The sequence below is a fragment of the Sinocyclocheilus anshuiensis genome, unplaced genomic scaffold (genome assembly GCF_001515605.1).
Source record: "Sinocyclocheilus anshuiensis isolate Anshui unplaced genomic scaffold, SAMN03320099.WGS_v1.1 scaffold735, whole genome shotgun sequence".
Lineage (NCBI taxonomy): Eukaryota > Metazoa > Chordata > Actinopteri > Cypriniformes > Cyprinidae > Sinocyclocheilus > Sinocyclocheilus anshuiensis.
The window spans coordinates 776,489-800,426 of record NW_015548245.1 but is presented as its reverse complement, the minus strand read 5'-3'; the positions used below and the strand labels follow the sequence as shown (position 1 = coordinate 800,426).

Here is a 23,938-nt window from a genome sequence, read left to right as displayed (position 1 = left end):
GATGGACAAATGGCGTTGTGACTTGATTTCAACAGAGTTTGATGTTAGCATGTTGCTAAGGTAACAATGCAATTAAATGCGATTTAGCCGTTTTTACTGTTACTTTTTGGTACTGAATGAAATGTATAAGTTCTACAAATTATCAATAAAATGTTTCCCTTATGTTGGGAGAATGTTCCAATAATGTTCCTCTACCATCTGTATTCCAAAATCTTTTACCCTGCTACACTTCATGCCGTTTTCATAGACAATTAATGCACTTCACGTAAAACTCTCGTCACTTCATTTCAGTAGATCTTGATTTCATCATGTTGCTAAGCTAATGAAAGGAGTCTCTTTCTTAAATGGGGCAATGCCTATAAAAATATGCAAAAAATAATTTATCAACAGTTTCTTGAACGGAATAAAATACTAATTATATATAACTGACGTGACTCTATGTCCAAGATTTTGGATTTATTTTTTCACTGGTCATTGCAGGGAATTCTGGTGTTACATTACATAATGACTAGGTTTAAGAGCTAATCTTCATAATCTTAAAAACTGTGTTGTGAAAATCAAGTTATATGTCTATCAGTTTACTATGAGTGTAAACAGTTTGCAGTGGTCCCGTATGACATGCAATTCACAGATCAAAAGAATCAACAGATGGTTATTAGTGTAGATCAAAGTACGCACTGTATCATCCTTCCCTTTGTGGTTCTGTGTGGTCCATATCACAGCAATTTGTTTCAGATGGAGTCTATTTTGGCATCCAATTCCAAAAGTCCAGAATGAATCCATCGGTTACTAAACAAATCTTTTATCTGTCAACCCTGTTAGTATGTTGAGCACCACGAGATGTCGAGTATTTTGCAAATACTGTTATTTCAAGAGGGAAGTGTAATTGGATTTACATTACTGCAATCTGCCCTCAGTGCATCATGCTGATTTGCACCCGATGGTGAGTACAATGAGGAACAGCTTACCATATGCACCAAAAGGATTTATGCAAATTATACACTGAAATCAACAAGGAGCGCTGGAACTGTATCGGCTGGCACTGCAGCCAAACCAATCACAATGACTAACTCCCATTACATCCATATTTTAATCCAGAGTCTGGCTTATGTTTATTTACACTTGAATTCATAAAGAGGTTTGCTATGGAACAATGTAAAGCAATGAGATTATGTATGCTAGTCCACAAATGCACAGCTATGCATACTTTTATGGCAGTTTAACGAAATTTGGTTCTACTACATTGTGACACCTGACAACTACACACTTGATCACAATTCACTCTTAATGGTAATTCAGTAATTTTTCACGCACCCTCAGGTCTTTTCAAATCTGTATGACTGACTTTCTTCCATCAAACACAAAATCATGGAGCTTCTATGGTCATTTGTGGAGCTTCAGTCCTCATTCACTTCCATTGTATGTAAAAGAGTAGGACATTCTGCTAAACGTCTGATTTTGTGTTCTACAGATTTTGTTGTTGAATATGTATTTATATACATTAAAGGTTCAGAATAACATGGTAAAATATGACAGAAATGTCAGCTTTGGGCAAACTATTACTTTAATCACAGAGACCAACTGTAGCAGCATTGTACATAAGTTTAAAGCTATTAAATATTTATTTTTCACTAAATATGGGTTAAAACTACATTTTATAGCAGAACACACTCTAAAATGTGTCATAGCAACACGTCTGGCATGAAATAATTTACAAATTCAATCTCCCAGCATGCCACAAAACACAATCTCTGCCTACTGCCACCATTGGGGACTGTTTCGCATCTAAGTTTGGAGACAGAAAAATGGCAACACACCAAAAGAAATGTAAATCAGTGTGAATATGAGACTATTTCATCTGAATGCTGCAGAAATGCAACAGCAGGTCTTAGTGTTCAACCATTTTTAAAGTTATTATAACAGTAAATGACAGATAAATGACTCCAAATGATCTTCAGTGTAGTCTAATGAAACTTTTAACAGCATTTTAATATCTTAAACAGACGTCAATGCAGCCCTAGCCCTTGAAACATACATTTCAAGTGCTTTACAAAACATAATATGCATAAACACCATGATTTTTACAACCAGTGACTTCCTAAAACAGAAAAACAGCATCTCTGAGGGCACCGGCATGCGACACAACCTGTGCAGCTGCTCCGTTTGAAATGCTTTCGGGTTTTCGTACGAGCACAATCTCTATTTTGCGGTCCCGTGAGACCGAGAACAAAGTCAATGGGTTTTATGACCCTGACAGCACACAAGGTGAACTCAACCGTCCCCATCATGTTCCGCGCCTCTCGGATGGCTCGCAAATACTGCACCTGACACCTCATTAACTTCGTCCGGGGCTTTAAACACAACAGAAACATCCGACATATGCTTAACCAAAGAGCAGCCTCTCATCTGTCTGTGACACATCTCCATTTAAACAGGAAAAAAGCAGGACGGGGGCTTTGCAAAACCTATCAAGCCCGTGTCAGGGTACGAACTTCAGGGCAGAGACGAATAACGCAACCAGCCTGGCTGCACAGTTTCAAGCCATTTAATCCCGCCGCTGACAATTAGACTGTCATGCCGTCGACTTGAAGCTCTTTGTAGCTCAAGAGCTTGCACCTGCTGAACATTACTCTTATAAAAAAAAGAAACAAAATAGGGGAAAACATCACCATGCATCATGGTAGCGATACATCCTCTAACAGAGGGCGCCATCTGGCTGAGTGTGTACGCACCATCGCGCTTAAGTGCTTTACATCTGTTAATAGAGCGGCCACGCCATTGTTTTCAGCAAGCACTCTTAACCCCTCTGTTGCACTCCCAAACGCTGAGTGCACTGCAGAATGTCACCACGTTACCTCTGGATGACGACGTCCAGGTTTCTAGGTTACTCCGGATGCTGAAGCCACACATAATGGTACACGTTGTTGCACTAGTGTGGCATTAAATCTTCTTAACTGTAAATTTTTTTTTTTGGACAAAGTGCCATGGTAATGCTTTTTTTCTGACATGTAATTCTCTGAACTACCTTGGGAGACGAGGTAAATACCATGTTTATGAATATGGAAGTCATTCAGTACTGTGGTATTCAGTTGGTATAGAAAAGAATCACCACCCTTTTAAAATAATCACATTTTGTTGCTTTGCAGCCTGAATTGAAGACAGACAGTTTTTGTTTTATCCAGCTGTATTTACTCAGTGCAACTTATAACATCCAAGTGAAAGATATAACACCAATATGTCATAAAAAAAATAAAAAAAATAAAAAGCAGAATCACTGAGTTGGAAAAAGGATCACCCCTTTCCCCTTTTGTCAGTTTAAAATAATCACATTTTGTTGCTTTGCAGCCTGAATTGAAGACAGACAGTTTTTGTTTTATCCAGCTGTATTTACTCAGTGCAACTTATAACATCCAAGTGAAAGATATAACACCAATATGTCAGAAAAAAAATAAAAAAAATAAAAAGCAGAATCACTGAGTTGGAAAAAGGATCACCCCTTTTGTCAGTATTTTGTTGAACCACCTTTTGCTTTAATTACAGCCTTTAGTCTGTTGGGATTTGTCTCTGCTAACTTTGCACATCTAGACTTTGCAATATTTGCCCACTCTTCTTTGCAGAACTGCTCAAGTTGAGTTCAATTTGATGGTGAGTGTTTGTGGACTTCAAGTCATTCCACAGATTTTCAATTGGGTTTAAAGGGGTGGTTGATTGCGATTTCACTTTTTTAACATTAGTTAGTGTGTAATGTTGCTGTTTGAGCATAAACAATATCTGCAAATTTACGAAGCTGAACGTTCAATGCAAACAGAGATATATATTTTATAATTCTGTCAGTTTAATGCCTACAAAAATGGCTGGTAGGGACTACAACATGTTACATCCCGGGTTCGTGACATAAACCCAGATAAACCTCGCCCCTCAGGAAAAGGTAGCAAAGGGGCGAGGCCATGCTGCTCTGCTTTAGAGAAGAGGAAGAGAAAACTAGAGGTGCACGTAAAAATCTATTTATATATGAATCACGATTCTGTCTTCTAACGATTCTAATGGATTCACAAGATTCAAAATCAATGTTCAAAAGCAGCAGTTCTCAGTCCTGTTCTTCGCGTTCCCCTGCTCTGCACACACTCTGCATCTCTCGCTCTCTCTCATTCTGCACACGCTCTGCATCTCTCTCTCTCTCATTCAGCTCAGCTCCAACAATGAACTGCTCCAATTATACACTTATTTTAAACATGGATGCGCGTGCAGTTGCCGTACTGTATTAAAGCTTTAATCAGGATGAAACCGTATATTAAATGCTAACATAAGCAGTAGCATTTACAAATAACAGCATATCTAAAAGTATGAGACAACAAAAAACAAAAAACATAGGCCTACCATTAAAAGCCGTGCTTGAGGCTTAAAAGCCTCTTCAATAATATCCTCTGCTTCTCAATCGGGCTCAAACTGATAAGCAATATTAACGACGCCGTTGTTTACAATACAACCGGAGCACATGCTGCTGAAGTGAGGGGCGGGACGTTTAGCCAATCACGACACACTGGGCTAGCTAACCAATCAGAGTCCATCGCCTGTTTCTGAGGGCAGGGCTTCATAAAAGCAGAGAAGGGACAGAGCGGTGTGGAATAAAGGTAAATTATGTGAAAAATAATGCGTTTTTTTAAAAACGAAGCATTAACATGTTAGACTGCACCCCATAAACACAATCAAGCCTAGAAAAAAAACCAGTGAACCACCCCTTTAAGTCTGAACTCTGACTAGGCCATGCAAGGACATTCACCTTTTTCTCCTTCAACCACTGTGAGCTCAGTTTTGCTGTGTGCTTTGGGTCATTGTCATGTTGGAAGGTAAACCTTCTTCCCATCTGAGCAGTTTCCTCCTGGCTCTTTCATCCAGTTTGGAGTGACGTCCTGATCCAGGGAGGGTCTGTGTTGCACCAAATACCTTCCACTTCTTAATAAGACTTCCCTATGCTTCTAGGCATTGATAAAGCCTTTGAATTTTTTTTTTTCATATTCAGCTCCTGACTTGTGCCTGTCCACAACTTTATCCCGGAGATCTTCTGACAGTGCCATAGTCGATTGTTTGCTTCAGTTGCACTACCAAGGACTGAAATGCTCCAGGAAAGCTCTTTTCATGCTGAGCTAATCAAAATGAGCACAGCTGATCACAGGTGAAAGTCAAATGGCTTTGTGTGCCATTGAGAAGGTGATTAGCTACACCTGATCGAGTTTACAAGTCCTTTTTAGGAGGGGGTGATCCTTTTTCAAACTCAGTTGCTGCGTCCGAAAGCTCTAAAATGCTGCCTTCGGAGGACGCATTCTAAGGCAGGAAGGCATCAAGGCACGTCCGAATCCAAAGTTAGCTTCACTTCCTGTCTCATGAGATACCTTCATCTGATCGATATTTGAAGGCAGTATAGATGTATCCTTCGCTGCCTTTGATATCCCACAATCCTGTGCGTTCAATTCCATGATGGTTGAACTAAAAAAATAAAGATGGCATCTGAAAGTTGCGTTTGGTGGTCAATTTGTGTGTAAATGCATATTCTTGACTAACTTTTTGCACTTTTGATGTTAGTTCTAGCGAGAAATCAGTATTATAGTATTTGTTTAGTTATCACCAAAACTCGTTCTATTTTGTTGTACATCATTAAACCGCTGCTGCCTCAGAAGCCTGTCCGAAATCAGTTTCATGAGGTGCCTTTATGCAAAAACACTGCCTGCAAAGTCATTGCCTGATAGGTCAGCTGCCTAGGCTTTCAGACGCAGCCAGTGATTCTATTTTTTTATTTTTTATTTTTTTCTGACATATTGGTGTTATATCTTTCTACACCTGATTGAGTTTACAAGTCATTTTTAGGAGGCGGTGATCCTTTTTCCAACTCAGTGTGATTCTGTTTTTTTTTTTCGTACATGTTGATGTTATATCTTTCACTTGGATGTTATAAGTTGCACTGAGTAGATACAGCTGGATAAAACAAAAACTGTCCGTCTTCATTTCAGGCTGCAAAGTAACAAAATGTGATTATTTTATACCCACTGTATATAGTATTATCTATTGATATCGTCACCTGTCACAACACAATACAATTTTTTTTTAAATAAAGATAAATGCGTATGAAAGATTTAAAAGATTAATATATTAAATAAATTATTATTGTATAATTAGTATTATTAAATTATTATTATTATTATTATACCCCATAATAAACATGTTAATGTACAAAATCATTTCTCATTTAAAAAAAGTGAAAATGTATCACATTTATCTAATTCATCAAAATAACAAATAATAATAATAATAATAAATTAGATCATAAATTAGAATTCCATAAAAATAACTAATTAATAATACTAATAATTTATTATTATTATTAATTAGTTATTTTGATGAAATTCTAATTTATTTATCTAAATAAAAATAATGGTGTAATTTATTATATATTATTACTCATCATATATGCTTAATATTCAACAGTGTTAATGCACAAAATTGTAAAAATGTGAATTTTATTTAAAAGATTCAATATCGATTCTACTGTTACAGTACCTTTTTCACAAGGATTTAAACATTTAATAAGGACTTGATTCCACATTAATAATATACCATAAATAATAATAATAATAATCATCAATCATAATCATAATCATAATAAATGCCTAATAATATATTTAAGTGCAGTAATATTACTAACATTGTTATTTGTGATAATACCTAATACTTATTGGGCCTGTTGACATAATAACTGAATAATCAATTTTGAATCACAATCAAATTGAATCAATCTTGAATAAATCAGACTCGAATCAGGAAATCAGTGCCGTCACCCAGTCCTAACAATTACATTGCAAGATTACAAATGTAGTCAGTTTGTGTCAGTCATATTAAATAATTTTGACTGTCAAAATTTTTAATCTTACACAATGTGTTAAAATGGTTAATTGTAGTCCATATCATAATAATATTTTCCAGATGTTGTCTATTTTGTAATCCAGTTTTGCTCATCTTTTCTCTGTAACTCCACTTAAGCACAATGAGATGTTCAGCTAATACTTTGTTACCTTACGTTAATATTATTTCTAACACTGAGGATATTTCGCTCTAATAATACTCCGAGCTTGTGCATTAACTAAAATATGGAGATCTGAAAGCAGCCTCAGATGATGTGACAGCTGTTCTGCCGTTCAGTTGTGGTCTTGCCAGATGTCTTCAGATTGCAGCACAATTCCCTAAAAACCACTTCATGATAAAGGGAAGTTAGAAGGCTTTTTTTTGCATCACAATAGATCAGTTGTTCAGTCGTTTTTAAAGCCTGATCCAAAAACATTTATTCTGTTTATTCAAACAGAAACTGAAGGCGGCCCGCAATATTTTTCTGGCAACATTAGCTCTTAATATCCAACCAGATTCCTGTATCTGTCTTATTTTTCCCATAAGAGTGGAAGTCTCGCACATTCACAGAAAACAGCTTACTTCTGTTGAAAAATAAGGTGGATAGTCCGTGCTTCCACAATGCTCTATACACAAATCATAACCAATAAGAATGTGTGTGTGTGCGCGCACACAGGCAGATGTATTGAATAAACCAGAGGTGCTGTGCCTGCCAGAGAGATGCAAATGAATGAATGAACTAGAAAAAAAAAAGTATGAATATCTTATTTATTGTAGTCCTTGGAATATTTTTAACGCCAGCCGTTCTATCTCGCCCAGGATTAATAATGCAACAGATTCCAATAGGTTCAATAATGGAAGGCAATCAGTAGAGCAGAGCTCACACGCGCACGCAGGAGCGTGTCCAACGCTGCACATATTTCAGCACATCTCGCATCCACAGGACATCCGCGCAGCTCCGCCAGTCTCTTTCAATTAAGTCAGTGTAAGAGAGGCCAATTCACCCCAGCAGCTGCATTGCATGTTAATATGACACTGATCCCAGTCAAAGAGGATAAAATCCAAACATATGAGTGCGGTTGTTTTATACAGAGATGGAACATTTTTGCAAGGAAGAAAAACATAGCAAAAAATGATGAGGTGCTGTGGTTTTATGGACATTTAACATGGTATTTACATGGTACAGCAAGGTACTTACAAGAATTCTAAGGTACACGTCCAAAAAAACCCAAACCAAACCAAACCAAACATTAGTACCAGTGTTATTGAGTACTTCTATGTTTTGTGACACCATGGCATTGCTATAGTTTCATGGACATTAGCGATAGTATTATTATGTTTAAGTGACATTGACTATGACATTATCATGGTTTCATGGACATCGCCATTGTAATATTATATTTTGTGACAGTTACCATAGTAATACCACTTTTTGTTTTTTTTTTGATTTGGTACTACAATAATACATGTTTTTAGCACGTACGATATACCATGGTAAAACTATGCTTTGGACATTTGAAGTATCATTGGAGTAACATGTAAATACCATATGTATATTACAGTGCCACAGTATTATCATCTGATGCCATAACTCTACCATGGTACCACCACAGTACTTTGTGGTAAGTAAGTATTAGCATTCATACCTAGTGAAAAAGTCAACTATGCAGTAGTATCAACATATAATTTTTCAATATAACAGTTGCAGTCCTGTGAATTTTAGGACTGATAATACAATGGGTGCTGCTAAAACAAACATGCAGTGAGTGATGGATGATCCAGGATGGGAAAAGTGCATGTTTTGCATTGCATGCGTCTTGACAAAACATTTGACAAACCGTCCTGTCTGTCTGCCTTAATATTTGAAGTAGCAAGTAAGTACATTTGCATGTAATGCCACACATGGATAGCCTCAGCCTCGCAGAAGAGGAGTGTGGCTTGACAGCTCTGGAGCTTTAATTGGACGAGGCTTTTATGGGACTGGATGGTGGCTTGTAAAAGATGGAACCGTATTAAATCTATATGTGATGCCAGGGGAGCGTCTTGCTGTTCCAGCCCCTCAGGTAATAAAGCTTGTGTTTTAACTTTGCATAAGAACACAAATGTTTTGTCATTTCACGGTCAGTCAATTAGCCATGAAACTAAAAACGTGCTTCGAAATCAGCTGGCCAGTTAGCTGCAAGTTACTCATATGTTGCCAAAACTATGTGCTTTACCGGGAATGACAAATGATATTGTCCGGTGTCGTGGTGTGTAGGGTAAATTGGTACAGCAGTGCTGATGACAAAAGAGGAATGAGCTTTGTTAAAGCTGAGCATAATTCACTGGGTGCCATGTTTTCAGAAGGGATTGGAAAAGTGCAATACTGCTGCATAAGCAAATGCTGTAAGGTGGCCATTATCCAATAAGATCTCCTGTTTGTTTAGATTGTGTGATAACGGGGTGTTGGGAATGAAAATCAGAGCAGTCGTGTCCTGATTATCAAAGCTGTCTGAGGACGAGTAAAACCACAATTCTGTCATGCCATTTAGGAAATGTCAGCATGGGTGTTTTTGTAACTTCAAATGTGACATGAGATGGGCTGATTTGTGAAATGTGGTGCTTGTTTTGGAATGTTATAGTATATTCCAACAAATCTCCCATGTGAAACTGCAATTCCACGTCTGCCCATGCGACGGTCATCTCGCGTAGGTCGTGTCGATTTTTGACTACTGGCATAAAGTCTGGTTCACTTTGCAGCTCAATTATGGAAGAGCTCAAACACAGCACATTTGGTTTGGTTACATCGTTTAGAAGCAATTTTGCATTAATTATCGAAATAGTTAATACATTTTAAAAAACGGCACAAAAATGTTTTTATTGTGGCATCAGAACAAAACCTCAAAGACTATTCACACTCCCACTAATTATTATTATTATTATTTGGTTTCAAAAACAGTTGTACATAAAAATAAAGAAATGCACGCGTTTTTGTGCTTTGCTTCTATCCACCCATAAGCTATGTGTACTGACTTTTTAAATTACTAAAACTACACTATTCACACGTCTGCAAATTTTTCTGCAGTTGAACACAAATGATTGGACAAGAAAACTGCAGAAATTTGTTAAAGGGGTCCTATTATGCTCTTTTACAAAGTCTTGATTTTGTTTTGGGGGTGTACTAGAACAGGCTCTCATACTAGGTTGTACATACTATTTTTCCACATATTTTACATTATTACAACACCTCACTCACCAGTCTGGCATGAACGGCTCGAATAGGGTTAGCTGGGCCAGTGTGTGCTGTGATTGGTTAGCTGGGCCAGTGTGTGCTGTGATTGGTTAGCTGGGCCAGTGTGTGTTGTGATTGGTTAGCTGGGCCAGTGTGTGTTGTGATTGGTTAGCTGGGCCAGTGTGTGTTGTGATTGGTTAGCTGGGCCAGTGTGTGTTGTGATTGGTTAGCTGGGCCAGTGTGTGTTGTGATTGGTTAGCTGGGCCAGTGTGTGTTGTGATTGGTTAGCTGGGCCAGTGTGTGTTGTGATTGGTTAGCTGGGCCAGTGTGTGCTGTGAGTGGTTAGCTGGGCCAATGTGTGTTGTGATTGGCAGCACTCGGCGCCTGGTCGGGAAACGTCATGTCCCTTACCATAGCCGCCTGCTGCAGCTTCAGAGTAAATATTGTGTCAAAATCAAATCAATTTGAGCACGATTTAAACCCGGATGATTGTAACCATGCTAAGTTCGTCTGCCTTGAGAAAGCTAGCGTGTCTCCGACATAGTGATAACACTCGTTGCCTTCTCTAGTGCAGCTCAACCAGGTCTCGTCCCATTCGTCGATATTTGTGATATCACAAATCCCGGAAAATATGTGTTGTAGTCCAAACGAGTTGTTCGTTGTAGTTTTTGAAAAGTGATTTCTGTTAAATATCTCCTTTTGAAGTGGACTTTGAACTTTGTAACTTTGCAGATCTTTTTTTATGCTCAAACAGCAACATTACAGACTAACTAAAGTTGAAAAAGTGAAAAAGCATAAAAGGACCCCTTTAAATTGTGTATAGTCTTTGTGCTTTTTTTTTCTGTCCAAAAGTAATGCGTACTGACTTTTTAACACTATGTAAATGTACAGCATGTTTACATGTGCAGTTACAATGCAGGTTTTTTATTGTAGTATCAATCGTTCAGAAGAAAATATTTACATTTGTGCTAACTTTTTCAGTATTTTCAGTGTTTTAACACAAACTATCGTATAAAAAAATGAAATTACGTAACTGTGTACAATTTTGTGCTTTTTGAACAATTACACTTACATGCACAGTTTCAATCAAGCTAAAGTGGGGTTTTGCATAGTCAAACTACAGTCCATCCAAGTATACATAACAAGTGTGCACTCGAACACTTAATACATTAAATACACATCACGCTTCACCTCTTTTCAGAGTTGGTGCACAATGTAGGGCCAATTATTGTGCAATTAACAATACATGCTGGGTGAAACCAAGCTACAACTGTGTTATCTAGATCTGTTATAAAATGTATGTTTTCTGTTTAGGTTTTATAGCTTTAGTCTGACTGAAATATAACTTTTAAAGTCTATGTAAGCTTGAGACTGACTATGGCGGTCAGACTAACGCGACGGTAACACTCAGACCCCATCCTGAAAGAGAGGAAATGAAGCACTGTTGCTCACCCAGTGTCTGATGAAACTCACCCGACACCGGGGTCATGGGGGTGGGTGGCAGGCTGCTGATATTGAGCGCCCCCATCTGGTGGATCTGGGTGGTGGGAAAGGCCACGCTGGGCGCCAGGTAGCCACCGTGACTGGAAGCCATGAGGGCCGCCTGCTGCTGCATCAGCTGCCGGATAGAGATAGAGAAAAAACAGAAAACAGAGAGGGAGAAAGAGAGAGAAAATTTACTAGAAGCACACAGGCTACATGGGGGCATGATGGATAGGCAGTGCTTTGCAGAGTAGAGGAGAAAGTAGAGCGGAAAAAGAGAAAAATGTGTCAACCTATGTTTAGTGAAAGCGTCCATCTTCCCAGTCAGAGGGCTGTCGCAAGCCCCCTCGAAACATTTCAATAGCTGTCGGTCTGGCTCATTCTAATGGAGGGATCGATGCACATATTATTGTAGTCCTTAAGGGACCTGGGACTTCGGAGCAAAAAAATTGAATTGTATTCATTTTTTCCCTTTCAAACTTTAAGGTGATGCTTTCTTCATGGCCTTGACAGCGCAACTTCTTTTCCCTCCCCCATTTTCCTTTACGATGTGACAGCTATCAAGGCTGAATATATCACCGTTATCCTGAAGCGGATATTCTTAGATCCAGGCTAAATGACCATTAGATCCAGAATGTACCTCATGCATACATGCTAGCTTACATGTATCGTACACGTCTTTTCTAATAACGTCACTGTGCAATCCACTTTTGTCAGAGTAGACACCATATTCAGTCTTTTGGGAATGAAAATAGCTATTTAGGAATATACAAAAACAATGACAAAATAAAAAAAATAAAAAATAATAATAATAATACAACATAATTAATTAGAATAATTAATTAAAAATAAATTCATTGCAGTTAATACAAATTAAGTAAATATTGTAGTTGACCTCTCTACCTTTTTTCAAATAATATTCTTATTAAATATTCTTTTTCACTCAGAAATGCATCACATTACAGAAGTAAAATGCGTCACGAATGCTGTTTCATAGGTCATGTCCAATTTTTTTTGCCCACTGGAAATGTCTCGTGTTTTCTAATAAAAGAAAGACAAAAAATAAAATAAAATAAATAAAAAATCAATCAATAAAAAAAATAATGTAGCTGGCCTCTCTACCTTTTTGTTAACTATATATTATTTTTAAACACGCCACATTACAGAAGTAAAATTGGCTGCAAATGCCCTTTCATAGGTCTAATTTTGTTGCCCACTGTAAACGTGTTTGTATATTTCGCCTCTTCTAATAACGTCACTATGTACCTGTAGACTTCTGTCAGAGCAGATGGCGTATTTAATTTGTTGGGAATGAAAATAAGGCTTGCTACAAAGCAGCTACAATAACAACAAAAAATTGAATCGGGAAGTCGCCCCTGACATAGGGGAAGTCATGGCCTAATGGTTAGAGAGTCGGACTCGTAACCCAAAGGTCACTCTCCCACCTTCAATACCACGACTGAGGTGCCCTTGAGCAAGGCACCGAACCCCCAACTGTTCCCCGGGCGCCGCAGCAAAAATGGCTGCCCACTGCTCCGGGTGTGTGTTCACGGTGTGTGTATGTTCACTGCTGTGTGTGTGCACTTTGGATGGGATAAATGCAGAGCACTAATTCCGAGTATATGTCACGTCACTTATACTCACACTCACTTAAAATAAAAAAATTAATATTGTAGTCAACCTCTATGCATTTTTTTCCGAATCATATTCTTGTTAAATATTACTTTTCACTTGGAAACACATCACATTACAGAAGTAAAATTGGTTATGAATTTAAAATGATTTGTACGGCTCATCTCTTCTAATCACGCCATATTCTCCACTCAGAAATACGTCACATTCCAAAAGCAAAATGGGTTACAAATGGCGTTTCATAAGTCATATAATTCTTTATTATTATTATTATTATTTTACTGGAACTATAAAGACGCATTTTCAATTGACACAAGGTACATAACTGTACGTCTGTTTTTGTCACGACAAATTAAATAAACCACTGGCTACTCTTACTAAAGTCAATTTACAAGAAAAATGCTTCTAAAAAATGTGGTCGACATCAAACTATTCACATCCAGTTAAACAATAATGCAACTAATCAAAACAACATTCCTCTACATCACAGCATGCAATCCCCAAAGAGGAAAAAAGGCCAAACGTAATATGCTACATCATGCAATAATCATCGAGCTGCCACTCTTCATTTGAATGCTGAAGATGATATTGTTAAGGTAGGCTTTGCTCTCCGCCGCTGTTTCATCTCTGGATAGTAGAAAGGCAATCATATTCTCTCTTTGGCCTTGTCACTGAGCCTGAAAGATGCCATCCACCCACTAAACAAATCTATAAGCCTCGCATGCATTACTATCTATAAACTCCTCCTTTCATTTGCATAATTCCATCAACAAACTGCTGAGGATCATCTACTATCCTACAGGTAAAATCCACAGTTTTGTGGAAACAAGGAGCATAAATATGTTAAATAAAATCTAAGCACAAATATGCTGAGTAAGTAAACTAAAAAGCTTAGCATTGCTTAATTGTACACTGGGAACATTTCAAGAGAACCATTTACTTCAGAGGTATTCAAAATTAATAGAGTTTTTCAACATTTAAAGTTTTTGCAACTGCTTAATATTTTAACACTTTTAACAGAAGTGTAATTTGTCTTAATGCACGGTCAGATTTTTATTTGTAATTTTTTTTACGTATAACTTAAATAAAATTGTTACTTGGGTGAGTTTGCAAGAATTTTGAAACTTAAAAATGAGTCACGGGCCACTGGTTTAATGCATTGGTCAACCTTCAGGCAAGGGTGGGACGAGACAATCTAGTCTCTCTTCGCCTTGTAATAGCCATGCCACATTAATCAGGCGCTTTTGTGCCCATCTCGCGGCCTCTTCCTTCCTGCTGAATGGGGCATCAGAGTTAAGCTGTGGGTGACAGTTTGCTAATGCCCTTTAAAAGCCAGAGGGACAGGCTTTGGGCAGAGCATAGTGCGGTGAGTTGAAGAGCTCCATATTGTAATTTCCCTCCATGAACGGCTCGGATAATGTCGCCTTTCATGGCTGCCACCAGATTGCCTCAGATAACGATGTGGCATTCAGTTCTGCTCTTTAGGAATTAAAACAGAAAATTGGAGGCCCAAGCATGTAATTATGTTGGGGAGAAGTGAGCAACATCAATTTGTTCTTGGAGGGGGGAAAAGGAGGGAAAAAAAGAAAAGAAAAAACAAGGTCCTTTGGCTATCGGCTTCAAACAAGACTATTAAAAAAAAAAACATCTCGTGTTTCTCTGTTATTCTTATTCAAAGACATAGTTCAGCCAAAAATGAATCTTTTACCCTCCCATTTGTCACGAGATGGTGTGGTGTATGATCAGGCAGGATGACGAAGACGAAGAATTCCAATAACACTTTAATTATTCCACAACAGATAATGTCCAAACAGGTCAGGAACACACACGCAAGGTAACATTCACAATAACCGACAAACTAGAACACAATCGACAGGAACTGATATAGGGCAGATAACGAGGGCAGACAGGTGAGCACAATGAGGTGATTACCTAATAATGAGAACAGGAATAACCAAATATGGACACAGAGGGAAAAACCACAATCAACAATCCAAAGGGGTGTGACAGATTGCCCACTCCTGGAAGGCGCATCCTCGCGCCGTGGAGACAGAGGGAGGGACGGAGGGGGACTTAGGAGGAGGACAAAGGAGTGGATGTGGGATGGTGACAGGGGAAGGCAAAGGGCTGGTAGGCAGACCAGACAGGTGGAGGTTCCGGCGGAGGATGGACTCCCGGGAGGAGGACGACTAACAGAGTCCAGGGTGGTGATGACGGAGGGAGGAGCCAGGGAGATGACAGGAGGGAACCGGAGCAGGAGAAGGAGCCAGGTGGGACCCAGGCCACAGCCATGATAGTGGCCCACGGTGGAGCCGACGGAGGGAGGAGCCATGGTGGAGGAAGGGCTGACAACTCCAGGGGGCCAACCGACAGCTGTGGAGCAGGTGGTGGAGGAGCCTGAGGTGGAGACGGAGAGCCGATGAGCCAGGGCGACACCGAGGATCCGGAGGGCCAAGGCAGAGCAGATGGCGCCGGCGACCGAGGCGGAGACGGGGATCCGGAAGGCCGCGGTGGAGCCGGAGCGACAGAGGACTGAGGTGGAGCCAGAGGGAAGGAGAAGCCTGACAGAGCCTGAGGGACGGAGGGATGAGGCGGAGCCAGAGGAGTGGAGTCGCGAGGCGGCGGATAGTCAACGACTGACCAAGGCAGAGCCAGAGGGACGATGGAGCCCGGTGGGGCTGGTGGACTGACGGGCCATGGTGGAGATGAGGGAGCTAGGAGCCATGGTGGAGCCGCTGGGTCACAGGACCGAGGTTGAGTCTGGGCCTCGGAGGCTGAAGACGGAGTCAAGGGGGAGTCGCGAGGCGGCGGATAGTCAACGACTGACCAAGGCAGAGCCAGAGGGACGATGGAGCCCGGTGGGGCTGGTGGACTGACGGGCCATGGTGGAGACGAGGGAGCTAGGAGCCATGGTGGAGCCGCTGGGTCGCAGGACCGAGGTTGAGTCTGGGCCTCGGAGGCTGAAGGCGGAGTCGAGGGATCCTCCAGACTCGACGCCAATGGAGCTGGAGATAGGCAGACCAGTGGCGAGCCCAGGCCAAAGATGGTGAGCTGAGGGTGAGCAGAGAGGCTGACGGGATCCAGCAGAGAGGGTGTTGGTTGAGGAAGGGAACAGGTCAATGAGAGGAGGCGGAAGAGGGAGGTTGGGTGGGATTTATTTTCCCAGGTAGACAGGTCGGGTGAAAACTGAAGGACGGGTATCTCTGAGTGCAAGTCTATTAAATCTCCCAGGTCCAGTTTGTGATCACCCCCAGCGATGGCGCCATTGGCGGGGCTTTTCATTACTCCCGTGATCTCCACAGCTCTATCCACCGTTGCATGTGCTGTCGGCTCTCGCACCTGGTCAGTCATTTGGGGCTCAGGCTCCAGGGCGATCGTCAGCTCTGTCGCTCCTGATGGCGATGGCTCAACAACCGCGGCAGGCTCTGGCTCTCCGTCTGCAGTGGGCTCGGGCAGCTCTGCGCCGCGGGGTGGTCCTTGACTGGGCTCTGAGTCCCGAGTGTGGCTGGTGTCGTTGTCCGCGATGTCCATGGTCAGAAGAGACTTGCAGGACACCAGCACCCACTCGATAAAGGCGGCGATGCTCTCTCTGGGATCATCTCTGGACTAGGGCTGTGCAATTAATCGCATGCGATTGTCATGCACATCTCGTCAGTAAAGCCGGTCACGTGATTAGTAGTAAATCGTCATCACCTGCTTTCAGATTGAGCGGCATTTAATAAACAGAGCCGTAGTTCACTGACAAGCTAGGCGATATCGCGTTCATAATCGAATGCGATTCATCTGCGATTATGAACGCGATATTGCCTAATTGTCAGTGAACTACGGCTCTGTGTAGTGAATGCCGCTCAATCTGAAAGCAGGTGATGGAGATTTACTACTAATCACGGGACCGGCTTTACTGACGAGATGCGCATGATAATCGCATGCGATTAATTGCACAGCCCTACTCCGGACAACTGCGCTCATGTGATGGCGTTAAGTCCAGCTCGATAGAATGAGCAGAGGCAGTTGTCCAGGTAGTGTGTGAGGTTTGCGAGGAATACAAAGTCTTTAGTGTGGTCCTCAAGAGAGCGATCCCCCTGCTCCAGCAGGAGGACGAGGACGGAAGGGTCGTTCATAATAAAAAATAAAAACTGACAAAAACGGAAAACAAAACAAGGGGAAGACGCCACTTAAATAGTTTTTGTGGGTTGGTTATTCTGTCACGAGACGGTGTGGTGTGTGATCAGGCAGGATGACGAAGACGAAGAATTCCAATAACACTTTAATTATTCCACAACAGGTAATGTCCAAACAGGTCAGGAACACACACGCAAGCTAACATTCACAACAACCGACAAACTAGAACACAATCGACAGGAACTGATACAGGGCAGATAACGAGGGCAGATAGGTGAGCACAATGAGGTGATTAACTAATAATGAGAACAGGAATAACCAAATATGGACACAGAGGGAGAAACCACAAACAACAGTCCACAGGGGTGTGACACCATTTGTCATTCTAAACACTTATGACTTTATTTCTTGCTTAGAATATAAAAGGACAAGTTTAGCGGAATGTCCAAGCTGCTCTTTTCCATCCCATGAAAGTGAATGGTGACCAAGATTTTCAGTGTTTAAATTTATTTTTTATTTTTTTTGTAGTATTGTATGACTTCCAAAGACTTGGAATAAAGAGCAAGAGTTGTATGGCCCACTTTTATGTTGGTTTTATGGCAATTTTGTGTTGTTTTTAAAACTTGTGGTCACTACAAGCTACTGGAATGAAGAGCTGCGTAAGAAAATCTTCAATAGATAAAAACAGTTTAGCCCATTATTAACATTTTGTCATTATTTACTCACACATTTGTGGTTCCAAACCCTTGCGTAGAATATAAAAGGAGGTATTCAGCGGAATGTCCAAGGAGCTCTTTTCCATAAAATAAAAGTGAATGGTGACCAAGATTTTCAGTGTTTAAACTGAATAAAATGTTTACAATTTACCGACATAAAAGTATCATGCAACTTCCGAAAACTTGGGCTACAGTGCAAGAGTTGTATGACCTGCTTTTATGGTGATTTTATTATATTTTTGCATAGTTTTACATAGACTTGACAGCTGTCATCACAGACAAATTAGTAGGAAGAGCTGTGTAAAAAATCTTGAATAAAACAGTTCACCCAAAATGAACATTTGCTCATTAATTACTCGCCCGTTTGTCATTCCAAACCTGAATGTTTGGTTTTTTTTCGTAGAATATAAAAGGAGATGTTTAGTGGAATGTCCAAGGTGCTCTTTCTCATTTAATAAAAATTAAATTAAAGATTTTCAGTTTAAACTGAATAAGATTTTTAAAATGTACTCATTTAAAATGATCAAACGACTTCCGACTTGTGAAATAGCTCAAGACTTATATGACTTGTGATTTTAAGTGATTTTTAGATGTTTTATGTAGTTTTAAGATCTGAGATGAGGCATTGGGAAAACAGGTACTGCGTAAAAAATCATAAAAGAAAATCGCCCCCAAAAACTCTGCATACAAGTTTGGAATGACATGAGAGTGAAATAATAATTATAAATAATGACAAAATGACAAATAATTACAACAATTAAACTGGGAGAACTATTCCCGAACATTTCTAAACCGAAACTTTACCCAGCATCTTGAATAGACAGGAAGCATTCAGGCGCAGGCAAAAGAGACCAAATTGCCTTCAGCGAAGTCTTCATCACTGAGGTCGTAACCTTTTCTTCCTTCAAAATGGGAAAAAAACAGAAGCGGCCACGGGAAGAAGTTGCCCGGGCGACGGCATTCGTTTAGTGTCAGGCATGTGGGTTTTTTTATGGCTTGCCGATGGCATCAGTCTCCCTCGGTGCCACCAGGCAATCACCTCTTTATCACTTGGCAATTATCTATCCAGAGCTGCTCTGTGTCTCTGCCCACCTCTGCCTGCATCACACATGACCTCTTACAGTCAGTCTGGCCCTGCTGCAGTACAGGGAGAATGGCGGGATGACTGGAGAGATATTTATAGAGACGAGAAATGGAGTGAGCTGAATGCAAGGACCCCAGTTATTAAGGTCCCTGGCCCTGTAAGATTGCCTGAAATGGCCTCGCTCCTTTTTCTGCTGTTTGCTAAAGCACATCTTCAGGACTAAGCATAGAGACGGTGCAAACATAGTTTTGGCTCTACCAGAACTTGTTTTAGGCCCTGAACATTATGCAAGAATGTAAGCCCAGAAATTAATGCTTGGGACTAATTAACATTTTCTTAAGTAGTATTTTGTCTTGTTTTCCTGAAAGAAATATATGGAATATCCGAAAACATCCAAACAATATATCATAATATATATAATTTACTTTCATCCAGGAGCTAACTATAAACATGTCGACCATTTAACTAACTTTAACAACCTCACTCAAGATTTATTTCAAATTGTTGCTACACCATGACAGTACTTGACCTCAATAAGAAACATGTAAGCAGACAGCAGAGTCATTTTACACTAACGCCCACTATAGAGAATGAAACATGCATTTGTATTGCTTTATGAATTATGTTTCACAATGCAACCAAAATCAAACTTGCTTAGCTCGCATAACATTTGTACTCGCATACCTGTGTAAAATATGTTTTGGGTCCGAGTGCGCTTCCATTTAGATATTTCTGTGTCATGTTTTATATGTACAATATATAGTAATCGAGTTTCTGCAAAGTGTGCATTTATGACTAGAAAGACATTTTGAGTAAAGCATACAACATTCTACTGAGGAACGAGGGCAGTGGTGTAGTGGAGGGTATACGCAGGTATACGGCATATACCCACTTCTTTATCAGTCGGCTTTGTGTATATCCACTTCTAAATCCTCTCCCTCATCATTCATTAGTGTCCTGCTTTAGCCAAAATCATGACAGTCCACCATGACTAGCTAATCAAATCACATGTAAATAAATGCCAATATTCCATAAACACACCCAGTAAAGACAATGATGTGGTCAGGATGCGCCGGCTTACCTTTAAATTTGATTGATGATTGCGCCCGCGCCCGCCTCTCCTCTCGACAAATCACGGGAATGCAAGCGGAATCGATCTGGGGCGTGAGTGCATGTCAGGGGAGGTGCGAAGAGTGATTTTAGATTCTGAATGGATCCGTATAGTAGCCTGTACAGTCAGGTCAAGGCAGTAGGTTTAGTGATCTTTTGGCGTCTCCTTGTGGTCCTGCTTGATATCGCAGCTTGACTAGTACTTAATTGTATTAAAAATGCTCTAAACAATTTTATTATAATTTTTTTTGCGCTATATAGTATAGCCTATACATAAATTGTAAAAGGTATGGGGGGAGCAGGGGGTTACTATTTGCCCGTCACTGTATGCCATGTGAGAAACATAGGAGTAGAGCTGCACAATTCTGGATAAAATAACACAGGACATTAAAAAAATGGGGTCATAAATTAAGAGTATACCCACTTCTCCAGGCACCACTACACCACTGAACGAGGGGTGAGATTGTATATTTCTATATAATACATCAATCTTGTTGCCTATTTCTAGATGCTCCATTAGAAAGAGTGCTTTCAAACAATGCATAAAAACTATAAAAAGATGTATAAAAACACTTTTCGAATAGCCAACACTGTTACATTTCTCAACAACAGGGGGCAATGTAGGTCAATAGCAGAACGGGTGCCCCCCTCCTCAGCGCCCTCCTCCTAAAAATACCCAGACAAACATTCCCCTCATTAATGTTGGCTTCACAACATTCTGAAGTGCTTTCAAGCAATTTGTGCGTCATATTAATCTAATGCACCGTCTCTGGTGATTGGCATCAAGTTAAAGAGATCTCTCTGGCTTTCCATCAACAGCCGTGCTTTTATTAATCTTCCAAAAAAAGAGAGAGAGAAAAAAGAAAAGTTGAAAATGAAGATGGCTCCACTCAGAAAATGGAAAAAGATCAAACACGAGGCAGCGGGAGAAAAAGACAGATAAAAGATGTTCGGCTTGTATTGACAAGAGCGTCTGAAAGAAAATTAATGCTTCTCGCTTTCATCGCGTGTTTATGTCACACCCCTCCATCCCACTCCAGAAACGAGGACAAGGCCGCATCGGATATTTCCAACATCTTCATGTACTACTGAATGATAAGCTGTTTGTCAGATTTAGGAGTTAGATGTACCTTTTTAAAAAACGCATCTGTCTTTTGGCACGATGTTGTCAGCACTATTACCCCGCCAATTTGCGCTCAGATGCCCCCCTCCTCTGCTCTGACTAAAATCCAATTTACTGGCTGTCAGCTCAACCCAGTAATCCTCTGCACAGCTGTGTTTGTGGAAAGAGCCTCTTAATTTGCTCGTCCTCTACATTTCTAAATGTACCATTGCCATATCTGAAGCGAAACGTTAGCTTAATGTGGTTTGTTGCCTGTTTATGAAGGCGCAATGAATGCCTATTGGAGACCCTTTCAGGTTCTGCTCAGCTGAGGAGGTGAGTAAACAGTAGAACATGGGAAATGCTAGTGGAGTTAACAAGCTTGCTGCTATGCTAGTTCATTGCTAGGTGGTTGCTATGGTGTTCTGGGTGTTTGCTGGATGGCTACTTACTAGCCCAGGTTGAAGAGCCACAAAAAAAAAAAAAAATTGTCTATCGATAACTATATTAGCGTCCACACCAGCGGACGATATCGTATTTATTCTGAGCCCATGCTCATCTGCCGCTTTAAATTCTCAAGCTAGTTGAGTGCGTTTTAACTTTAGAGAATGTTATATTTCTTAACAACTACAGCTGAAAAAAAATCGTTCTGAAAGTGATTCCAACTATATTGTTTCTCTGTGCCTTTATCGTTATAGCTGCGGTGAGGACTCTGCTACTTCTATAATACTGAGAACGATTTTTAGAACTATATCTTTATCGTTTTAGTTATTGTCCTTGGTGTGAACAGGCCTTAATGCTAACTATAAGCCTACTAACATAAAGGTTCTACGTTAGGGTTTAGCATTTGTTTCAGCATTATGTAGGTAATATACACTGTGATTGACATGACCAATAATTTTTATTTTTTTTTAAATAACGTGACAGTTGCCTTTGTAAATGCACTGTTTTATCGGCCACCAGGTGAAAATTGAAAAGCAATTGCTTTGAAAAGTAAAATCTAACCTCTACTGAACAAGCTGCACAATTTGAGGTAGGGTATAATTTGTTAAAGTTCGTGCTAGTATTTAACACTTAGCATTAGTCGTTTGTTCAGAGTAAATATACAAACCTTGCAGAAAATCACATATTGGGGGAAAAGATACTCGGGAATCTTTAAAAGGCCCATTCATTTTTTTTTTTTTTCTGGTTATGTAGACAGTGTCATCCCTGCATTATACTGACGCCTAGTGGTGTGGAAGCATTACACAAAACGTTGCAACTGTAAAAAAATGTCTTTGTCAGTGTTTCTATTGTTAACTAAAACTATAACAAATTTTGCTATTAAATATTTTTCTGTAATTGAAATAAAGAGGAAATAAACTGTAAATATTTAGATGAAAACCTGAAATAAGTTTACGCTGAAGTACTACAATTGCTAACACTTAAAGCTAGAAATGAAAAAAACTAATAAAAATGAAAAAGCACACAAAATCACTATTAAATTATTCAAATTAAAGTTAACTCAAAATATTAATAAATACTGTAACAGCACATAAATAATACTCAAAATAATAATAATACATAAAAAACACTGGTATATACAGACATGATTAATGTATTCAATAATTAATAGTGTTCAATAATAATCGATTTAGGATTGCATTATAGTAGCTGGTCATGTGATCTTAATTTGGTGGCTCTCATGAGGTGACAAACACCACGTAAAATAAAACAGCTTCATTATATGCACATATAACTTTTTTTTTAATTATATTAATTTCTTCATGTGTAAAACTTGTAAATGGGGGGGAAAAAATGTGAGTGCCCCTTTAAATATGTTTCTGTATCTGGTTTAAAATAACAATACCCTTGATTAGTTTAGTCAAAAACAGTAATCTTAACAAGCAAAAAAGATGACCTAATAAAAAGTCGCAAACTTCGCCACATGCTGCATGCAATATAAAGCAGTTGGTTTCAGCATGTGTGGGTTGTGGCTCGGGCTGGAACAGTGAATTATAGAAACGGTGTCATTGCCACCGAGCACACACTGCACCATCTCTGACACTGGAGATAAAAGTCACTGCCAACCTGTGGGAGCCACAGCAACCACCCTGCCTGCCTTCCCGCACGCCGCTCTCGGACCATTTGCATTTCCTGCGGACGCTCCGCATCTCATGAATGCTAATGAGGGCATATTTTTCCTGCGTACTAGCCCGGCAGTTACTGCGGGATTGTCCGTATACGCACATCTTCCGCTGTCCCCTGCACGTCTGTGATATGAAAATGAGTGAATGATAAGCCTCCAGGGGCCAGGTCGACTCCAACAATTAATCCTGGCATTTACGAGAAATATTCGCCTATGCCTATCAGTACATGAATATATGTATATCTATCTACTCCATATGGAGGAACTAACTAGAAACTAACTGTTTTGTAGTATCTCTCCCCAAAACTGAACCAAGATGTCCCTCATGAATGAATATTAGGTACCGACTGAACCTCTCGACTGCCTTTCAACCTCCCCTGTACCGAAGTATCCGATGCAAGCTATTAATAACCAGGTGAAGATTTTCCTATGGAATATTCTGAGTCACTCTGGGCAC

General features: G+C 39.9%; 1 protein-coding gene across 1 annotated transcript in view; it reads right to left on the bottom strand.

The window, feature by feature from the left end:
• Positions 1-23,938, bottom strand: part of LOC107655216 (CUGBP Elav-like family member 5) — a 250,264-nt gene that overhangs the window by 7,449 nt on the left and 218,877 nt on the right. The window contains exon 8 of the mRNA XM_016442649.1: positions 11,579-11,723. Within this exon, the coding sequence (XP_016298135.1) occupies positions 11,579-11,723 (145 nt within the window). The remainder of the gene's footprint in view (positions 1-11,578; positions 11,724-23,938) is intronic.